Source organism: Astatotilapia calliptera, chromosome 22 (assembly GCF_900246225.1).
Source record: "Astatotilapia calliptera chromosome 22, fAstCal1.2, whole genome shotgun sequence".
Taxonomy (NCBI): domain Eukaryota; kingdom Metazoa; phylum Chordata; class Actinopteri; order Cichliformes; family Cichlidae; genus Astatotilapia; species Astatotilapia calliptera.
Window position 1 is genome coordinate 24171953 of NC_039322.1, and position 16748 is coordinate 24188700.

Sequence of the window (16748 nt, forward strand, 5' to 3'; positions counted from 1 at the left end):
TCACTTGATCAAGAAGCAGATGTGCATCAGATGAGATCAGCTGATTTTGCGTGTGCGTGCGCTGTGCACATCGGTGTGTACTCTTAGTGTTAAAAAACGCATATAAGAAAGTGGTCTGCAAAAGCAGGGTAGTGACAGAATTGATGCGCACATTAACACACGGGTACTGTGGAATATATCTTTTACTCACCTAAAGTGCTCTCGTCCACTCCCCGCAAAACAATTAGCAGCTGTGCGGTGTCTGTGGCATCGGTGCTCTCATCACATGCGATGGAGTAAAAATCAAAAGCACAGCTTTATCAGACAGTTGCAGTTTAATGTTGGCTGACAAGTCTTCAGTGCGTGTGCGTCGCACAACTGTATCTCTGGACATGCTGACGTTGTTGAAGTTCTGCACTTTTTCCGGGCACATTATTTTGGTGACTTTAACGAGGCAGTGTTTTATGAGGTCTCCATCTGAAAAAGGCTTGCCATGTCTTGCGATGAGTTGGGCGACCTCATAGCTGGCTATTTGAGCCTTTTCCTGGACAATTTGAGCACGAAAAAAATACTGTTGCTGACCCCGCAGGAGAGCTACCCTTTGCTTTAATATCTGCTCTCGCTCAGCACCAGTGTAGGATGCATAGGCCTGATGTTTGGTTTCATAATGACATCGTACATTATACTCTTTCATAACTGCCACAGTTTCAGTGCAGATCAAACAGACACTTCCCCTTGAATTCTTTGAAGAAATATTCACTCTCCCACCGTGTCTGAAATTTTCTGCACTCACTTTCTACCTTTCGCTTCTTTGGTTCTGCCATATTTAGTAACCTGGGTTAAATTTCTTCTGTGATTGTCAAGACACTTCACCCGTTGTCTACTGGTGGTGGTCAGAGGGCCCGGTGGCGCCAGTGTCCGGCAGCCTCGCCTCTGTCAGTGCGCCCCAGGGTGGCTGTGGCTACACTGTAGCTTGCCATCACCAGTGTGTGAATGTGTGTGTGAATGGGTGGATGACTGGATATGTAAAACGCTTTGGGGTCCTTAGGGACTAGTAAAGCGCCATATAAATACAGGCCATTTACCATTGTCCTTTTTGGTGGAGCAACTGCCTTGATCAACAGTAGCTCCTCCTGGTGTTAAAACTAAGAAGTGCAATCAAAGGAGCTTGCAAAGAAAAGCGTCTGGACTTCTTTAAGTTGCTTGAAGACGTTTCACCTCTCATCCGAGAAGCTTCTTCAGGTCATCTGACTACGATGATGTAGAACCTTCACAGACTAAGAAGTGCAATACACTCAAGCAAAAGTTGAAGTGCGGGCCATAGTCTATTCTATATATAAAATTACTTGTGGGCCAATTAAAAATGGACCGCGGGCCGGAGTTTGGACACCCCTGACTTAGACATAAATACCTGTTAATTACTAAGATCAAAGATCAAAATAAAATCCTAGAATTTCACCAAATGTGGGGCTGAAACTTCTTAGACAGTCTGTTATTACATTAACCTTGCAGCAGCCATATTATTGGTCAGATAATACAATTTAAAAATGCTCCAAAAGGCTCCAACATCACAAACATGGTCCAGAGTCCTGTTCAGAGACTGATTTGCTGAGATGACGTCTAGCAGGGAGCTAGCAGCTACAGCCATCCACCTGTTAGTCAAAGAGGCCACGCCACTAATAATGGAAATTTTAAGCCAGTTTAAACGGGTGAGTTATGAAAACATCCTCCTCATATGAAGGGGTTATGAAGGGGAAAATTATCTATACAGACCAGACCAGTTTTTGTATCAGGCTGTAATTATGTTTATTTCTGTTGTAAAGTTTTAATACGGGAGGACTGACTCACTGCTGGAGCCTCTGTTGGACCTCAAAGGAACTGCAGGTTTTGATATTTATTTTAGTGCTTTGTTGCTAAACTTGCCATCAATGCTAACATCTCCCACAATAATTATTTTATCTAAAGTGATTGCCCTCATTAATTCAAATTAAAAGTAAGTAAGGGGCAAGCAGAAGATAAGCAAAAGCAAATAAAACTTTTTAAAAAATATTTTCTAGTTCAGGTGTAAGAGACTTAAGAATGAAAGGCTGCTGACACTGTGTAGAGCAGATGTAGGGAACACTGTTTTTCTACTGTCTCACTGAAGCCCTCTGGGAAATTCAGTGCCAAATAAAAGCATCCTCTTCTCTGGTGGCATTTCATCAGCCTTCAGTGCCTTATACTTCATGACTCCCAGTCCACCACATGTGACAAAGATCTGGTCGTCAGCGCGACGTGGATAACTGACCTGTCCTGCAGCTGCAGTGGTTGTCATAGTAATCTAGGTGACAGTTATCATGGTGATGTGCAGGTACAGTCGTGGGATGGACCGGAGAGATTACTACAGCCGATCTCGTTCAGCCGACCGACCCATCTACACACGCTCACACTCAACCGATCGATCTGACTCCACACACATGAGGTCTGGACGGTCTGCTCCCCCCTCACCTGCCCTGATCAGGTGACCCTCAGCCATCCAATTAGAAAGCAGCTCCATCTCCATGTTTGGGGCATGTTTTTTTTTTTTTTTTTTTTTTTAAATTTGGTTGGTTGTTTGTTTTAGACAAGCATGAATTCTGACTCAATGGTGACCACAACAGTTTTATTTTTCGCCTTTATTTTAGCCCCACCATATGTCCCAGTGACATCACCAACACCTGAACGTTTCATATTTGGCCGCAGCTTTTATATTCTGATTGTTTTGTTTTATTTTGGGTGGCAAGTTAGTCTGTGTTGTTGTTGTTCATTTGTTTGATGGTTGTGTTGCATGTGCTTCTAAAGAATTTCTGTTCACTTTCTGACACCTAACTGTTGGATGTTCAGTTTCCTCCAAACTGGGCTTGGCACTCAGGCGTATTGCCTGCAACATACAAGTACCAAATTTAAGCAGGGAGGTTTCTGTCTGCGATCACAGTGCTGCCTCTATCACAGCTCTGAACACACCCAGTGGCAGCTGATGTTGGTCAGCTGTATGTATCTGTATTTCACAGAGACAGATTTGTTTGTAACGTCTTAGAGATATTAGAGCTACAAACAGGTTTTCAGCAGTGATGGGGCCTTGCACTCTTTGTTTCAAGTGTGAATTCTTTCTGTTCATGTTATAATTTTTTTCCAACAGTTATACAGAATTAATGACGTCCAAAGGTTTACATTCCTACCTGGTTGTGTGATGTACAGGTATGCTTCAGGACACTGTAACATCACAGTTGGGTGTGGCTGCATGTGCAAGAAGAGTCCACTCTAACTTTTGCTTGTTACTGCTTCTCAAGCAAAAACATCTGGAGTGACTGCAGACTTTTCATTAACTGACTGAATACAGTGCCAGACTAAATGCTGATCAAACTCTATCTGTGACTATGGAGGGAACCTCAAACTGACTGTCATCCCTGACATCTGACCTTAAATCTCTCCTGTCAGGATGGCGGTTTGATTGTTTAATTTCTTTCTCTTCTTCTTTTTAAGAATTTATTTATTTTTTCATCAGGGCTAATGCTGGAGGCGGTTCCACCTTGACAAGCCCAACGGGGACGCCTATTTGTGGTCGCCGAGGACGCCAGCTACCTGCTGTCCCGCCCAAAGGAGCTCTCGACAGAAGTGCGTATACTTGAGATATTAGTCAAACAGCACCTCCAAGCATCTCTGAACCAATCAGCTGATGGACCCATCACCATCCACCTATAACAAAACTTTGTTTTATATAAAGGCAAGCCTGCAGACTTATTAAAAAAATAGAGAAAAATAGAGGTTTTACAAATTTCAAGATGAGGTCTGAGATAATTTCCTAATGGGTATGAATATGGATGAAGTGTAACTTCTTTCACACAAAATAAATAATGAATACTGCAAATGGTGCCTAGTCCAATCACAGACAGATGACGATGATAAAAGTGGATAAAAATTGTAGCACTTTTGCAAATGAGACAAGTCGTGAATGCTGCAGTAATTGATGAGAGTTATGACTTCAGACTGGTAAAATTCAGGTGTGTGTTTTGTGTTTTCAGCAAAGTGAAAGAGACTCAGCAGCAGATCAGAATTAAGTAGATCAACATCTAGCCATTGTGGCAATGAAGGACCCAACAACAGTAGCATTGCAGTTTAACACGTCTTTTATTGACTGACTTTCCAATGTGCGTAATTCTCCAGCTGCCCAACTATTGTAGCACACACAAAACCACAGCTGCTTTAATAATAATAATAATAATAACAATAATAACGATGATGATGATTATTAATCATTATCTCCCTGGGAATGCTGTTGAAGCATTATTATTATGCTTCAACAGCATTCCCAGGGAGAATGGGACATTGAGTCCAAATGGACCATGTTTAGCACCTCCATTGCTGAAGCCGCTGTACTGAACTGCGGCCGCAAGGTGGTTGATGCCTGTCGTGGTGGTAACCCCTGAACCAAGTGGTGAACACCAGAAGTGACGGGAGCCACCAGGCTAAAGAATGAGGCCTAACAGGCTTGGTTAGCCTGTGGGACTTCATAGGCAGACCAAGCAGAAAGTGGGTCGGGCAGTGGCTGAAGCAAAAACATGGGTGTAGGAGAAGTTCGGAGAGGAAAAAGATTTTAGAGTGCCTCGAAGAGAGAAACCTGCACTCTGTATTGTGTGGGTGGAGCCCTGCTGACTTTGACTGAGAAGATTGTCAGGTGGTAGAAGGAATACTTCAACGACCTCCTTAATCCCACTGGCACATCTTCCGTGGCGGAAGCACAGTCTGGGGACGAGGGGGAGGACTCATCTATCTCCGGGGTGAGGTCACTGAGGCAGTTAAACAACTCCATGGTTGCACGGCCCCTGGAGGGGGGTTGAGGTTTGCCCTGAGTTCCTGAAAGTTCTGGATGTTGTAGGGCTGTCTTGGTTGACATGCCTCTACAATGTTGCATTGTGGAGAAACGTTGCATGGAGATCAGGGGCCTCTGGATTGTCAGACCAGGGTGGCAGTTCCCATCTTTAAGAAGGGGGACCGGAGGGTGTGTTCCAACTATACGTGGATCACACTCCTCAGCCTCTCTGGGATATTTTATGGTAGGGTGCTGCTGTTAGTCGAACCTCGGAAACAGGAGGAACAATGTGGTTTTTGTCCTGGTCATGGAAGAAGGCATTCAACCGTGTCCATCGAAGTGTGGCAGAAGTCTTTCACTTGGGTGGTCTCAGAATCTCATCTCTGCTTTTCACAGAGGATGTAGTTCTGTTGGCCTCATCGGGTGATGGCCTCCAGCTCGCACTGGAACAGTTCGCAGCCAAGTTTGAAGCGGTGGGAATGAGAATGAGCACCTCCAAATCGGAGGCCATGATCCTCAGCCATAAAAGGGTGGAGTTCCCAGTCCGAGTCAAGGACAAGTTTCTACACCAAGTGGAGGAGTTTGAGTATCTCAGGGTCTTGTTCATGAGTGATGGGAGACAGGAGCTTGAGATCGACAGATAAATTGGTGTCAATTATCACTCAGTTTTGAATATATGTAGACATTGAGGTTTCTCGGGAGGGTCTGTGCTGACACCGGTTGCTATCTGGCAGAGGGTCGTTGGTACCATCCCACTCCCATGTTCCCACTTCAGAACAGCACACAATCGCCATCTGGGATATGTGTGCATGAGGGTGGGAATGCATGTTTGTGTCTGAGTGTGCCTGTTTGTCTACATCTGTTTGTCAAGTCGGGTCTTAGACTAGACTCTGTCATCATGCTCTTCTGTGTTCTGTGGTCTTTTGGTGTTGCTGCTCGGTGGATTCAGTCTTTTTAAGAAAGTTTTTGCCTGACTGGTTCATTTGGGTATTTCAGCCTAACAATGTCCTCCTTCACTTACACTGGCATGTATTTGAACCTCATGTTGAAAGTTTTAGTGAAATAATACAAATTCAATCCAATTCAACTCCAGATCTTCATTAACTTAATTAATTTCATACAATTATACAGGCAGGGCCTCATATTTCAATATTTTCATATTTACAGTGAAAATGTAAATCAAACACTTTAAATCAACAAGATATTGTGTCTACATTATTTGTTATAAATAAATTAGGGAACAGGTCTCACCTGGTGATGAAACAGCTTGTCAGCTTCCTCACTTACTTTTGAGTCTCTGAAAATGGAGAACTGTGTATAAAGATAGCTGTAGAAAACCTAAATAGTTAATCCACAACTGCTTAAATTAAAGCTGAGAGTCTGCACTGTGGTTGCATACAATATAGACAAAAGCTACAAAAACTGTCTCACATAAATTATGACTCTACCTATATGTGTTATATTAAATGCCTAGAGACACAAGCTGGGAAATCCCAAACCCATTAAAAAGAAACCAGAGCAAATATTCAGGGTTTGACAAAATGCTGATAGCAACTGTTTGCTTTCAGTCTCTTCTCTGGTTTTGTTAAATACCTGCACCCTATCCTTCCATGAGCTATCTAAACTGAATTTTGCACATTTACTGACACAGAACAACAGCAGTAAGCTAATGAATTGATTGTTACTTAAAAAACGTAATTAACTGATTCAAAAGGTTTTGAATTCTGTGTCACAGAAAAGTTCAAGCATGAGATGCTGGCAGTAAAGAATTTTTGTCATTTTAATAAAATAATATTTGTAAAATACTTATAGAAAAGAATAGAATAGAATATAACAGTGGTTTCCTATCTATGTCAGATGATTAATTGAATAAATTAATTGAGATTTTTACTTTAGCTACAGAGTGTTCACTGGTTTCTGGGACAAATAATGAAAATGACATAGTTAGGAGCAGAGATGGGCGCGTTACTGTAATCCAATTACTTTTTTCAAGTAACGAGTAAAGTAAGGGATTACTATTGCAAAAACGGTAATTAGATTACCGTTACTTTCCCGTAGGAACGCTGCGTTACTAAAACCATGATTTTTTGCGAGAATGTCTCATGACAGTGACGTAAGCAAGTGCGACGTTAGTGTCAACAGCTGTGTGCAGATCAACAATGGACAATATATCGAGTGCGGGAGAGAATGTGAGCGTGCAGCGTTTAAAGCGTGGAAGTACTGACCTTACTTTGAGTTTGATTCCATAAAAAGTGACAAAAACATTAGCGTCCATCGTGCGTGGGAAGAAAACTTCTTTTTACAGCGAAAAAAACCCCTAAACTTCCGAGCAAGCACCGAGTGCGCAACGACGTAATGAGAAACTCACAGAGAAACTCGCGGATTCTTCAACTGACCGCAGCACACCTGCACCAGGGTAAACCTCCGCCTATCCTACTCCTGCTTTACAGGTGAAAATAGAGCAACAGGACCGCTGAGTCTTTGACTTTATTTATTTTCTGCTGTGTTTTACTTGCATCTATTTGAAAGAGTGAGTGGTAACACAAAAAATATTTTATTTTATGTGCTGGAATGTGCAGAAAATAGGTTTAAATGTTAAACAAATTTCTTCCAGTCAGAGAATGTTGCATATAATTACATTTTTGCTTGATGCATAAAGTTAAAAGACTAAAACGAATAAAACAAGTTTTAAAAAGAGACTTTTCCATTTTTATTACATTTTGTATGATGGATTATGTAGAAAAAGTAGAATTGTGCTGAAAGATCTATCGCTTTATCACCTATTCAGGTTGTAAATTGTGTTTTTAAAAAGTAACTAAGTAACTAAGTAATTAATTACTTTTGAAAATAAGTAATCAGTAAAGTAACTGGATTACTTTTTTGGGGAAGTAATCAGTAATTAGTTACTGATTACTTTTTTCAAGTAACTTGACCAACACTGGTTAGGAGTCAGTAAGCACCCGCATATGGACCACTGAGGGTCATAGCTATCTAACATGGATTTGTTTGTTTTTTAGACTCTGCGCAGACAGGTAATGAACTGAAAGTTTACCTACTTAGAGTAGTAACTCCTTAATAACAAGCCCCCTGTAGTGGTAGTAATTTAGTGATTCAGTGGCACTGCCAATAAAAGATGAGTGCTGAGATGTGTAAATAAAAACTTGACTAGCTCTTCACATTACTGTTCCACAGTCAGGAACTTTCCAGTGAAATAAAGACTAATTTCACCTTACCTTAAAGTCCTGTGAATACAGAATATAAATCAGTCAGATGAACAAAAATAAAGGATAACAACCCCAGTTAATGTAGACCACCTCATGACAAAAACAGCACATTGTTTTGAATTATTTTAAAATTGTGGCTACAAAACTATTCCAATAAATAGTGTATAGCAGTGCACGCTCCAACCAAAAGTTCCTGGACCTTCAGAGTGTTCAAAGTATCATTGTTGGGGGCATAAACATTGTCTCTCCCGAACTTCTCTCTGACCCAAGCTCCTTTACTGGAAACTACTATAACAGGATTCCACAAAGGTTCTTGGGGGACAATTCCTCTGGTGAAAGCATGTTAGTACTGAGAGATGTAGTCCCTTGACCAGGTCCAGGTTTCTGTGCCGGGATTGGCTCAGGTTTCAGCCTGCATAATAATAGAGAAATTCAACATGACTGAGTTCCTTCTAGTGGTAGTGAATATGTATGCTACCATCAGGATCTGCATCCATCCAGCAGAACCCACCCTCTAAGAACAGGTGTTAGAGGGTGGATACCGTTTGAGTAGGTCACTCCTGTGATTTTGCTTCTGGAAAAGGTCGTGTGGTCATTCATCATGTCATTGTTTTCATTCTTCTCACAGCTTTTTTTTTTCCCCCCATCAGCTTTGACCATGACTGCAGCTCCAGCAACAGCAACTAAAATCCCTCCACATCATCACCCCCCTGCCCCTGTCCATAAACAACACTTTCCCTCTGTCAGTCAACAACCTCCTCTTATAAGGGTCCAAGCCCCGCCTCCCCCACTCACCCAACCCCAGCCACTTCCTGCACCTGTGCTCCCACCTGTAGTTACAGCAGCACCACCACTATTTTTACCCACACCGGTACCTGTTCCTGTACCCACAACTGTATCCACAGCTTTACCCACAACTTTATCCACAGCTTTACCCACAACTTTATCCACAGCTTTACCCACAACTGTACCCACAACTGCACAAACAACTCCACTGGTAGCTCCACCTCCCCCTGCTCCACCCCCTGCACCTGCTCCAGTTCAGCCTCCACCTCCTGAACCCACCCTACCCCCTCCAACTCCAACGCCTTCCCCTTCACCCGCCCCATCACCAGTCCCACCCCCACAGACTCCAGGTGTGTACATCAGGTTTAACATTCAATGCATCTCCAATAGAACAGAACAATTAGCGTGATTCTTCTAGTCAGATGTCTGTCAGACATTCTTTATCATAATCATTACTTATTGATTCACGTGTTCATGTTGTTTACATAACGCCATCACATATTACCCTGCATGTCAGAGCCGGATAGGCGCTCAGCAACACCAGGAGGAACCAGAAAAGGCAAGTCCAGTCACTGGTGGATCTAATGAAGTGTCAGGTGATCCTCACCATGTAAACTATGAGGGTTTGTAAGAAGATAAGTATAGCCGCAGCATTTAGGTGATGAAAATTTATAGTTTTGTGTGGAGAAAGAGAGAGGGGGGTTTTAAGCTCAGGCTAGGATCCATCACGAGCATCTTATGATGATTCAAATTTTAAACATTTATCTCCAGTCAGAAACAGATTTTCTTGGTAACTGCCCCCAAAGGCTCAGTAAAACCAACAGATGATGTCTGTGTAGGTTCTCAGTCATCCAATTCATTGTAGTGTAAGGAACTTGAAAAGCAAGCAGCCTCTTTAGTTCTAAAAATCAAATAGAGAGTCCCTGGTGTTTAAACCCTAGTTTTACACTCTGTTTTCTTTGTATTATTGTAGGGGTTTACTTTACAATATAAAGCAGGTAACTGTTGATGTAACTGTTTTGATTTGGCATAATATAAATAAAATGGAAATGAGTTGAATATTGGGGGCTGTTGAGAGAGTCAATGACCCACTATTAGTCCTGTCCTCCTTCTTATTTTGGTTTCTCCCTTGGGTGTTAATGACCCATCTCTTTTTATTAACACCTTGGCTCATGTGATGAGGTAAATTCTTAATAGTGTGTCAGCAACTCTCTTAAGGGACAACAACCCCTGCTAGGGTTAAATAGCTGCGACTCTCCACCATTTGGTTTTTAGAACCAAAGAAGCCTCTTGGATGAGACGTGAAACATCCACATGAAACTTAAAGAAGACAAGAACAGATGATAAATTTCAGATTTGTAACCTGCTCAAAATGTTGCTGTTCAGGTGTGTTTATATCACTGCGGTTTGGTGCTGGTTTGGATGGGTCATCTGACTAGAGTATGAGCATTAGTGTAGCCTGACCAATCACCTCTCTTTGTCCGCACTATGCAGAGGTCACATGGGAGGACCAACAGAAGAAAACAGCCAATGGTATTATGCCCACCTTAAGCCACACCCACATATAGAAATGTAGTGTTTAGCTCGTGTTATCTAGTTAGTTATCTAGTTAGACTGAAGTGGATTGGTTTTGGATTTGGTTTTTAGACTCATTCACCCATTTGCGCAAGCACTTTTGAATCCTCAGTGTAGAAAAGCTCTATATAAGAACCAGACTAATCCATGTATTCATAAAGCACTCCACCAGCCATCTGTCCATCCATTCATCTGTTTTTCCATCCATCTAGTCTTCTGTCAATCTATCCAGCTCTGTGTGCTTTGAGGAGTCTGTGGTTTCTCGTTGATATTCTTCTGTTTCCATCTTTTTATAAGGGGAGATGTTACCAACCGGCAGAGAAGGTACACACACTTTCTGTCAGCTTCATCTTTTTTTCTGACCTGCTGTGAATTGAAACTAACTTCTGTGCTGTCAGAAATCAGCAGCCTGAAGCTGTCCGAAGAGAGAAAAAAGTGAAATCTATTGTCATTTCCTGCTATCACACATTACCAACCTAGACTATGACTAATGCTGCTCTTCTGTCTCTACAGGTGTACTGAAGGACCCTTCAAAGGTAAACAAACATTACACCACTTTTATTTATATATATGTGTCTACATTACGTGTGTGCCACAGCTTGCTTACCTCTTCTCCTCCATCTATAGATGAAGGACAATCTCTCCTTTAAGTCATCAGACAGTGATGTCAGTGATGTCTCAGCTATGTCCAACGCCTCTGACACTCAATCTGTCCACAAGATCGGGTAAGCAGGAATCCATTCTTGGATGACAAGAGAGAATAAAGTGTCCATGATTTCTAGACAGAATCTCAGCTTCTGATTGGTTGGAGCACAATGGTATTTCTGGCTCCTGTTTCTCTGACCTTTCAGTGGAAGTCTTAGCTTTCTGAATCCATGCAGGGATTTCAGTAATATGTAAGGGTTTGCTCTGCAGCTGCTCTCTGTGGGCACACATTTCTCTGAATCTTTTCATCAGATTATGAATCACAGATGATGGCATCCAATGTTTTATTGCTCTCTTCTAATGTGGGGTTGTAGGGTTTTTTTTCTCAAAGTAATAATATATTTTTAACGGTAAGGTGTTGACTTTGTCTACTGATCAGAAAGATATCTAAAGCAACATGAAAATTCACTTTTATGAAACAGAGGGCAAAAGGAAAAGAAAATGGCAACAAACAAGTATTTTTTTAAATATGTTTGTGGCTTTTAGGTAAAAGTATTTAGAACATATTCCATCTTTGTGCTGTTTCACTTAGTAAACTGTTTACTGCTAGATGCCAGCTTGTTTCTTCCACTGTGCAGGTAACAAACTGCACAGTGTATGTCCTGCTGCAGGTGGGTCTAGGGCATACCCCCAAGTAGACACAGAAACTGCATTTTGTCTGAAAGAATTGCTGTGTATTTAAGTCAACACACTTAAAATGTTCACCTCTTTATCTGCTCTCAGACAGGAATTGAAATTTTTACTTTCTACCAGACTCCATTTATAAGAACAGAAAGTTTAGCTCATAGGGCAGGTGACCCTCTTTGTCTATTGCTGCATCTGCTGATTATTCAGTTTGTGTTAATGTGTGGATTTGGTGTTAATGGGTCAGTTTGGATTAGAATCCCTGTTAAAAACACAAAAATTCACACAAAATGACCAGAAATGTTTTCTGTGAGGTCAGATTGCTGGTTTTAAGATTGTCAGATTGCTAAATAGAGTCTAGCGGATTGTATTTGTTAATACAGGTAGTTTCTCAAAATTTTGAGTATTGTCACAAATGGAAATGAAATATTAAGTTGACAATAATACAGAGTAAACTATATTAAAATCAACCGCTCACTCTCATCCTGTGTACAATCACAGTTCACGCTCATAAGCATGTGTCCTGTAAATCCTCCCACAACACATCATTCTGAATGTTTAACTCTGCTGCTGGTTTCAAATCAGTGAAAATACATAATGCTTAGTCCCGTTTTTGTTAGCATGTGTTACCTTCACCATGGGGTGGTTGTAGCTCAGAAGGTGGTGTAGGTCACCTACTTATTGGAAGGTTGTTATATACGGTAAAGCACTTTGAGTGCTCAGGTAAAGTAGAAAAGCACTACATAAGAACCAGTCCATTTACCATTTACCATTCTGCATGATTCTGTCTGCATGCTACTCTTCTCTTCTCATATTGGCTGCCACAGTCTGATTGAATGTCTGGAGGGCCAGTCAGCAGAGCTGGGGGTGGGCTCGCAGGGAACAGAGGAAATAGTGGGGGCATCAGAAGGCGGGGATACACTGCAGAAGAGCAACTCAGTGGAAGAAGGGGAGGAGGAGCCTGAGCCTTCAAAGTAAGAAATTAACAGATGACCTCCTGTTGGAATCAGTTGTCATAGCAACAGCTGCCTCACTACCCATTTCCTTTTCCTCTCTGTGCTATTGTGATGTGTTTGTGCCCTGCCTCTTGTGTTTTGGCCCTTTTCCCTCACTTATTATTGTGGTGGTCCTTCCTCCTGCAGGGTGTCTGCAGCTGCCACTCCTCTCACCAAGTCGTCAAGTGTCGGTGGTGAGATTTGCTCATTGGGGAGAAACGATGATGACGATGATGACAAGAAGCGACGCTCAAGCTTCGGTGCAAGGATGATGGGGATGGTTGGACTTGGAAAGAAGAGTCAGAGTGCCTCCCAGCTCAACCCAGAGGGTCAGTCCTAGTTTAACCATTAAAAAATATAACCTCAATTCTTGCTGTTTTTCTTTTATTTCATGGACTCTGCCATAAACAAAGTTTTCTCTGAATTGAATCTTCAGACATACAGTGTGTTTTAGCCAAACTGGGAATCTGAGTAGCATTGCAAGAGTGTCTCAATAAAAACTCACTATCAGAATGAAAATCCAAAGAGGAACATCAGCCAAAAAATAAACTATGACCAAATGAGTTAGGTACTAACAAGCAATTGAGCAAACATATTACGGAACCAGTTGAACCAGTGAAAACAGAACAGAACAGAACCAATATGAGTCACAGAGCACCCTGTCCAGGGCTCTGATTAGTCTCTGGCTGTTTATGCTCTTGTAACAACTTATTCTGCTTCTTTTCTCTTTCTTCTTCCATCCTTACAGAGGAAGAGAAGAAGAAGAAGGTGGTGAGACTTCCCGTTCAGAGAAGTGTTGAAACCGGTTTGGCCATCGAGTTTAAAGCTCGTTTCACCAGACAGCCGAGTCGAGACCCAGATGCCGAGGACCCAAAACCTGGAGCGTACGAATCACTCCTCTTTCTACTCTTTTTATCTTGTATTCTCTGTTTAGTTAAACTTTATTCATACAGCACTCATTTAAAGCAAGGGTTTTCCTAAGGTACTTTATGATAGCAATAATCTGTGATAGCAGAGGGAAAAACTCAACAATGACACAACCCCCTGTGAACAATCACTTGGTAACAGCAGGGAAGAAAAACCACATTTTAACAGGAAGAAACCTCTAGCAGAACCAGGTTCGGGGAGAGGCAGCCATCTGCTATGACCTTTTGGAGTGAAGGGAGGACAAAAGACAAACTAAGGGAGAGGGAAGACTAAATATGATGTGCTGCACCTGTGCTATATAAACACAGAGGAGCTAGAACAAAGTGGAATGAAGGCTTCTTGTTTTCACTCAGTATTGTTTAGATGAAAGAAGGCAGTTCTACATAGTTACAGTTCTACTTCTACTTTTTTCTCTCTAAACTTTGAATTTAGTTTTTCCTGAGTGCAATATTTAACCTCCTTTTTTAATTGCTCATTTAGTCACTCCCTCCTTTTTTAGTCTTCCCTTTCACCCTTTTCCCTATTTTTTCTACCCCTCAATCTGTCAATCCCCTTTAATGTGTATTTATTCTCACATTGAACTTAAACACTTCCCATTTCCCTGGGGTTGCCATCTAACATGTCGGATATTTTCTTTTTCTTTTTTTCTTTCTGTCTGGTCAGGCTTATATTTCCAGGAGTAAAACTTGCATCAGACAAACAGTTCACTGGTTTCCTTGAAGGATTAGGCCCCGCCCAGCTGGCTGGACGGCAGACATTGGCCACGCCCCCCATGGGTTAGCATGAATAAAAATGTCATTGTTTTTATGTATTTCAACCTACCAACATACAAACTCATTAATTCAGATTTATGTAATCTGGACAAATGTGTGTGTTAATAAATCATATTAAAATACAATACCACTTTCTGCCCATGAAAGCGTGCGGTTGTGTTTCAGTAAAATCTCTCCTCTGATTGGCTTTCTTTTGGTTAGGTGACATCCAGATCGGGATGGTGTACAGGAAGGAGCGTCTGGACGTGGAGGTTATCCGAGCCCGGGGGCTTGTGGGTAAACAAGGCAACAAGAACACTCCAGGTGACAAAGCTATACACAATGCACACTTGACTACAAATACACTCTACCTAGTACACTCTAGTGTAAGAACGTGAACTTAATCAGTTCCTCCATGCTGCTCTCAGCTCTCTCCTGCCTCGTGTATTGTATCTCATTCAGTCTCTCATCCAGATGAGAGCTGCTTTGTTACAACCTGAATTCTGTCTTCCAGCTGAGCTGTACAAAGAGCAAAAGATCCCAAACATGATTTACTCTCAGAACCTGACCTTTCACGTACTCAAGCTCCGCATTAACTGTGTTACTTGTGGAAATGCTCACAATGCCATTGTTTACAAGGTGTTTATTAAAGTCAGTGTTAAATGTAAAGTCAGAACCTATATTAATCTGAGATACTTGGAGCATTGTGACAGATCTGAGACAAGAAACTCCATGAACCTGAGCTGTGGTGATGCAGAGATGTGTGACTACACTTTTATTATGGACTCATTTCTGATTAATAAATCTGAAATAGTTTAGAAATATATATACATTTTTTGGAGGTGTCTTGTATTGTGGCTCATGCAGTGCTGGAGTTCTTCATTCTTCCTCAAAGATGAACTGCTTTCTGCTCCTCATTAATAATATAAGGGCTTAGCTGAAAGCTAGCACAACTACTTGTGTTGTGCTAACAAGTATTAGGGCTTTTCAGTTTTACGCATCACCAGAAAATTAAAACCTCTTCGATGCTTTAATTTTCTCAGTAGCGCTCATTACTTTCATGTAATTTTTGGTCGCAAGTTTCTGTGTCAAGGTAATTCTTTTAATGTTTCTTCCAACTTTTCCAATCATTCCACATTTTTTCCAATGTGGAATTATTGAACAGCATACATCTTTAATATATTTTGGATTTTTAATAATCCACACAGACAGAAAATTGCAACTTAGGAAGTTGCAACTCAACCAAATGCTTTTGTTAGCCATCATTACGCTTCTAGCATAATTCTGGATGCATATTTGGCTGCTCATCTTTGCAGAATTCCCTTAAATTAGCTGGTTTCCTGGCACAGGCCCGACCTTTAAGCGAAGTCCACAAATTTTCACACTTGAATACTACTGCACACAACCATCGCAGTACAAAGGTTTAGTAGTCATGGGTTATGATCTGTGAAACAGCTCGTGTGTGTGTGTGTGTGTGTGTGTGTGTGTGTGTGTGTGTGTGTGTGTGTGTGTGTGTGTGTGTGTGTGTGTGTGTGTGTGTGTGTGTGTGTGTGTGTGTGTGTGTGTGTTTTGCAGCTCCTTATGTGAAGGTGTATCTAATGGATAATGGAAAGTGTCTGTTGAAGAGAAGAACTCGTCTGGCAAGGAAAACCCTTGACCCTCTTTATCAGCAACAGCTGCAGTTTGAAGAAAACCCTGAGGGCAAAGTTCTACAGGTAATTATATATGTACTGATACTGCAGGATGCCAGACAGCTGGACAGCACAGGATTACAGGACCCTGGGATCAGGGCCTGCAGCCCTTCTTTTGTTGCTCCAGCCTCTACACAAAGAGGTTGAAGCAACTCCACTCCTCATCTGGCTAGCAGTCATAGCAATGTGTGTATGAAGAGGAATCTAGGATAGAATGTGGGTGGGGCGTTCTGAACGTCCAAGTTGAGTGGAGGAGGGGGTGTTAAGATTAATACTATTTGAGCAGGGACAACAGAGGGTTCACTATTGAACCTGTTGAAAAACAGATTCAGTTCACTGGCTCTGTCCAGACTGCCCCCGCAGCTGCTGATCACTTTGAGGCCGGTAATCAACTTCATCCCCCCCCCACATGCCTTTGATGTTATTCAGTTGGCGTTTGGTCTCCCTGTATGTATATTTACACCTTCTCCGCCCTGCTTTCAGTTCATACTATGTGCTTTTCGAGTAATCCTTGTTCCCAGAATTGAAGACCATCTACTTTGGCCTTCATTTCACTGGCGATCCTGCACTCTGGATACTCCTTCTGATGTCTTACCTGCACTCAAAGCTCCATTCATATTACTAATGAGACCACCTGCTTTGGCACAACAGTGCAGCAATCA

The 16748-nt window shown here is 41.8% G+C and overlaps 2 protein-coding genes across 14 annotated transcripts in view; both read left to right on the forward strand.

Annotated features, from left to right (window-relative positions):
- The window catches only part of LOC113014589 (ubiquitin carboxyl-terminal hydrolase 29-like), a 264900-nt gene that overhangs the window by 89276 nt on the left and 158876 nt on the right, over window positions 1-16748 (forward strand). The gene's annotated exons all lie outside the window — the stretch shown is intronic.
- LOC113014581 (regulating synaptic membrane exocytosis protein 2-like) overlaps window positions 1-16748 on the forward strand; it is a 58727-nt gene that overhangs the window by 39013 nt on the left and 2966 nt on the right. For 9 of the 13 annotated variants that reach the window (XM_026156212.1, XM_026156216.1, XM_026156218.1 and 6 more), the window contains 13 exons: window positions 3503-3612; window positions 8682-9167; window positions 9335-9376; window positions 10312-10350; window positions 10690-10716; window positions 10906-10928; window positions 11020-11117; window positions 12549-12695; window positions 12864-13045; window positions 13465-13600; window positions 14307-14419; window positions 14618-14719; window positions 15971-16110. In XM_026156212.1, the coding sequence (XP_026011997.1) occupies window positions 3503-3612; window positions 8682-9167; window positions 9335-9376; window positions 10312-10350; window positions 10690-10716; window positions 10906-10928; window positions 11020-11117; window positions 12549-12695; window positions 12864-13045; window positions 13465-13600; window positions 14307-14419; window positions 14618-14719; window positions 15971-16110 (1645 nt within the window). Of the gene's footprint in view, window positions 1-2329; window positions 2480-3502; window positions 3613-8681; window positions 9168-9334; window positions 9377-10311; window positions 10351-10689; window positions 10717-10905; window positions 10929-11019; window positions 11118-12548; window positions 12696-12863; window positions 13046-13464; window positions 13601-14306; window positions 14420-14617; window positions 14720-15970; window positions 16111-16748 lie in introns of all 13 variants that reach the window. The other 4 variants (XM_026156219.1, XM_026156222.1, XM_026156217.1 and 1 more) reach the window with 4 other exon arrangements.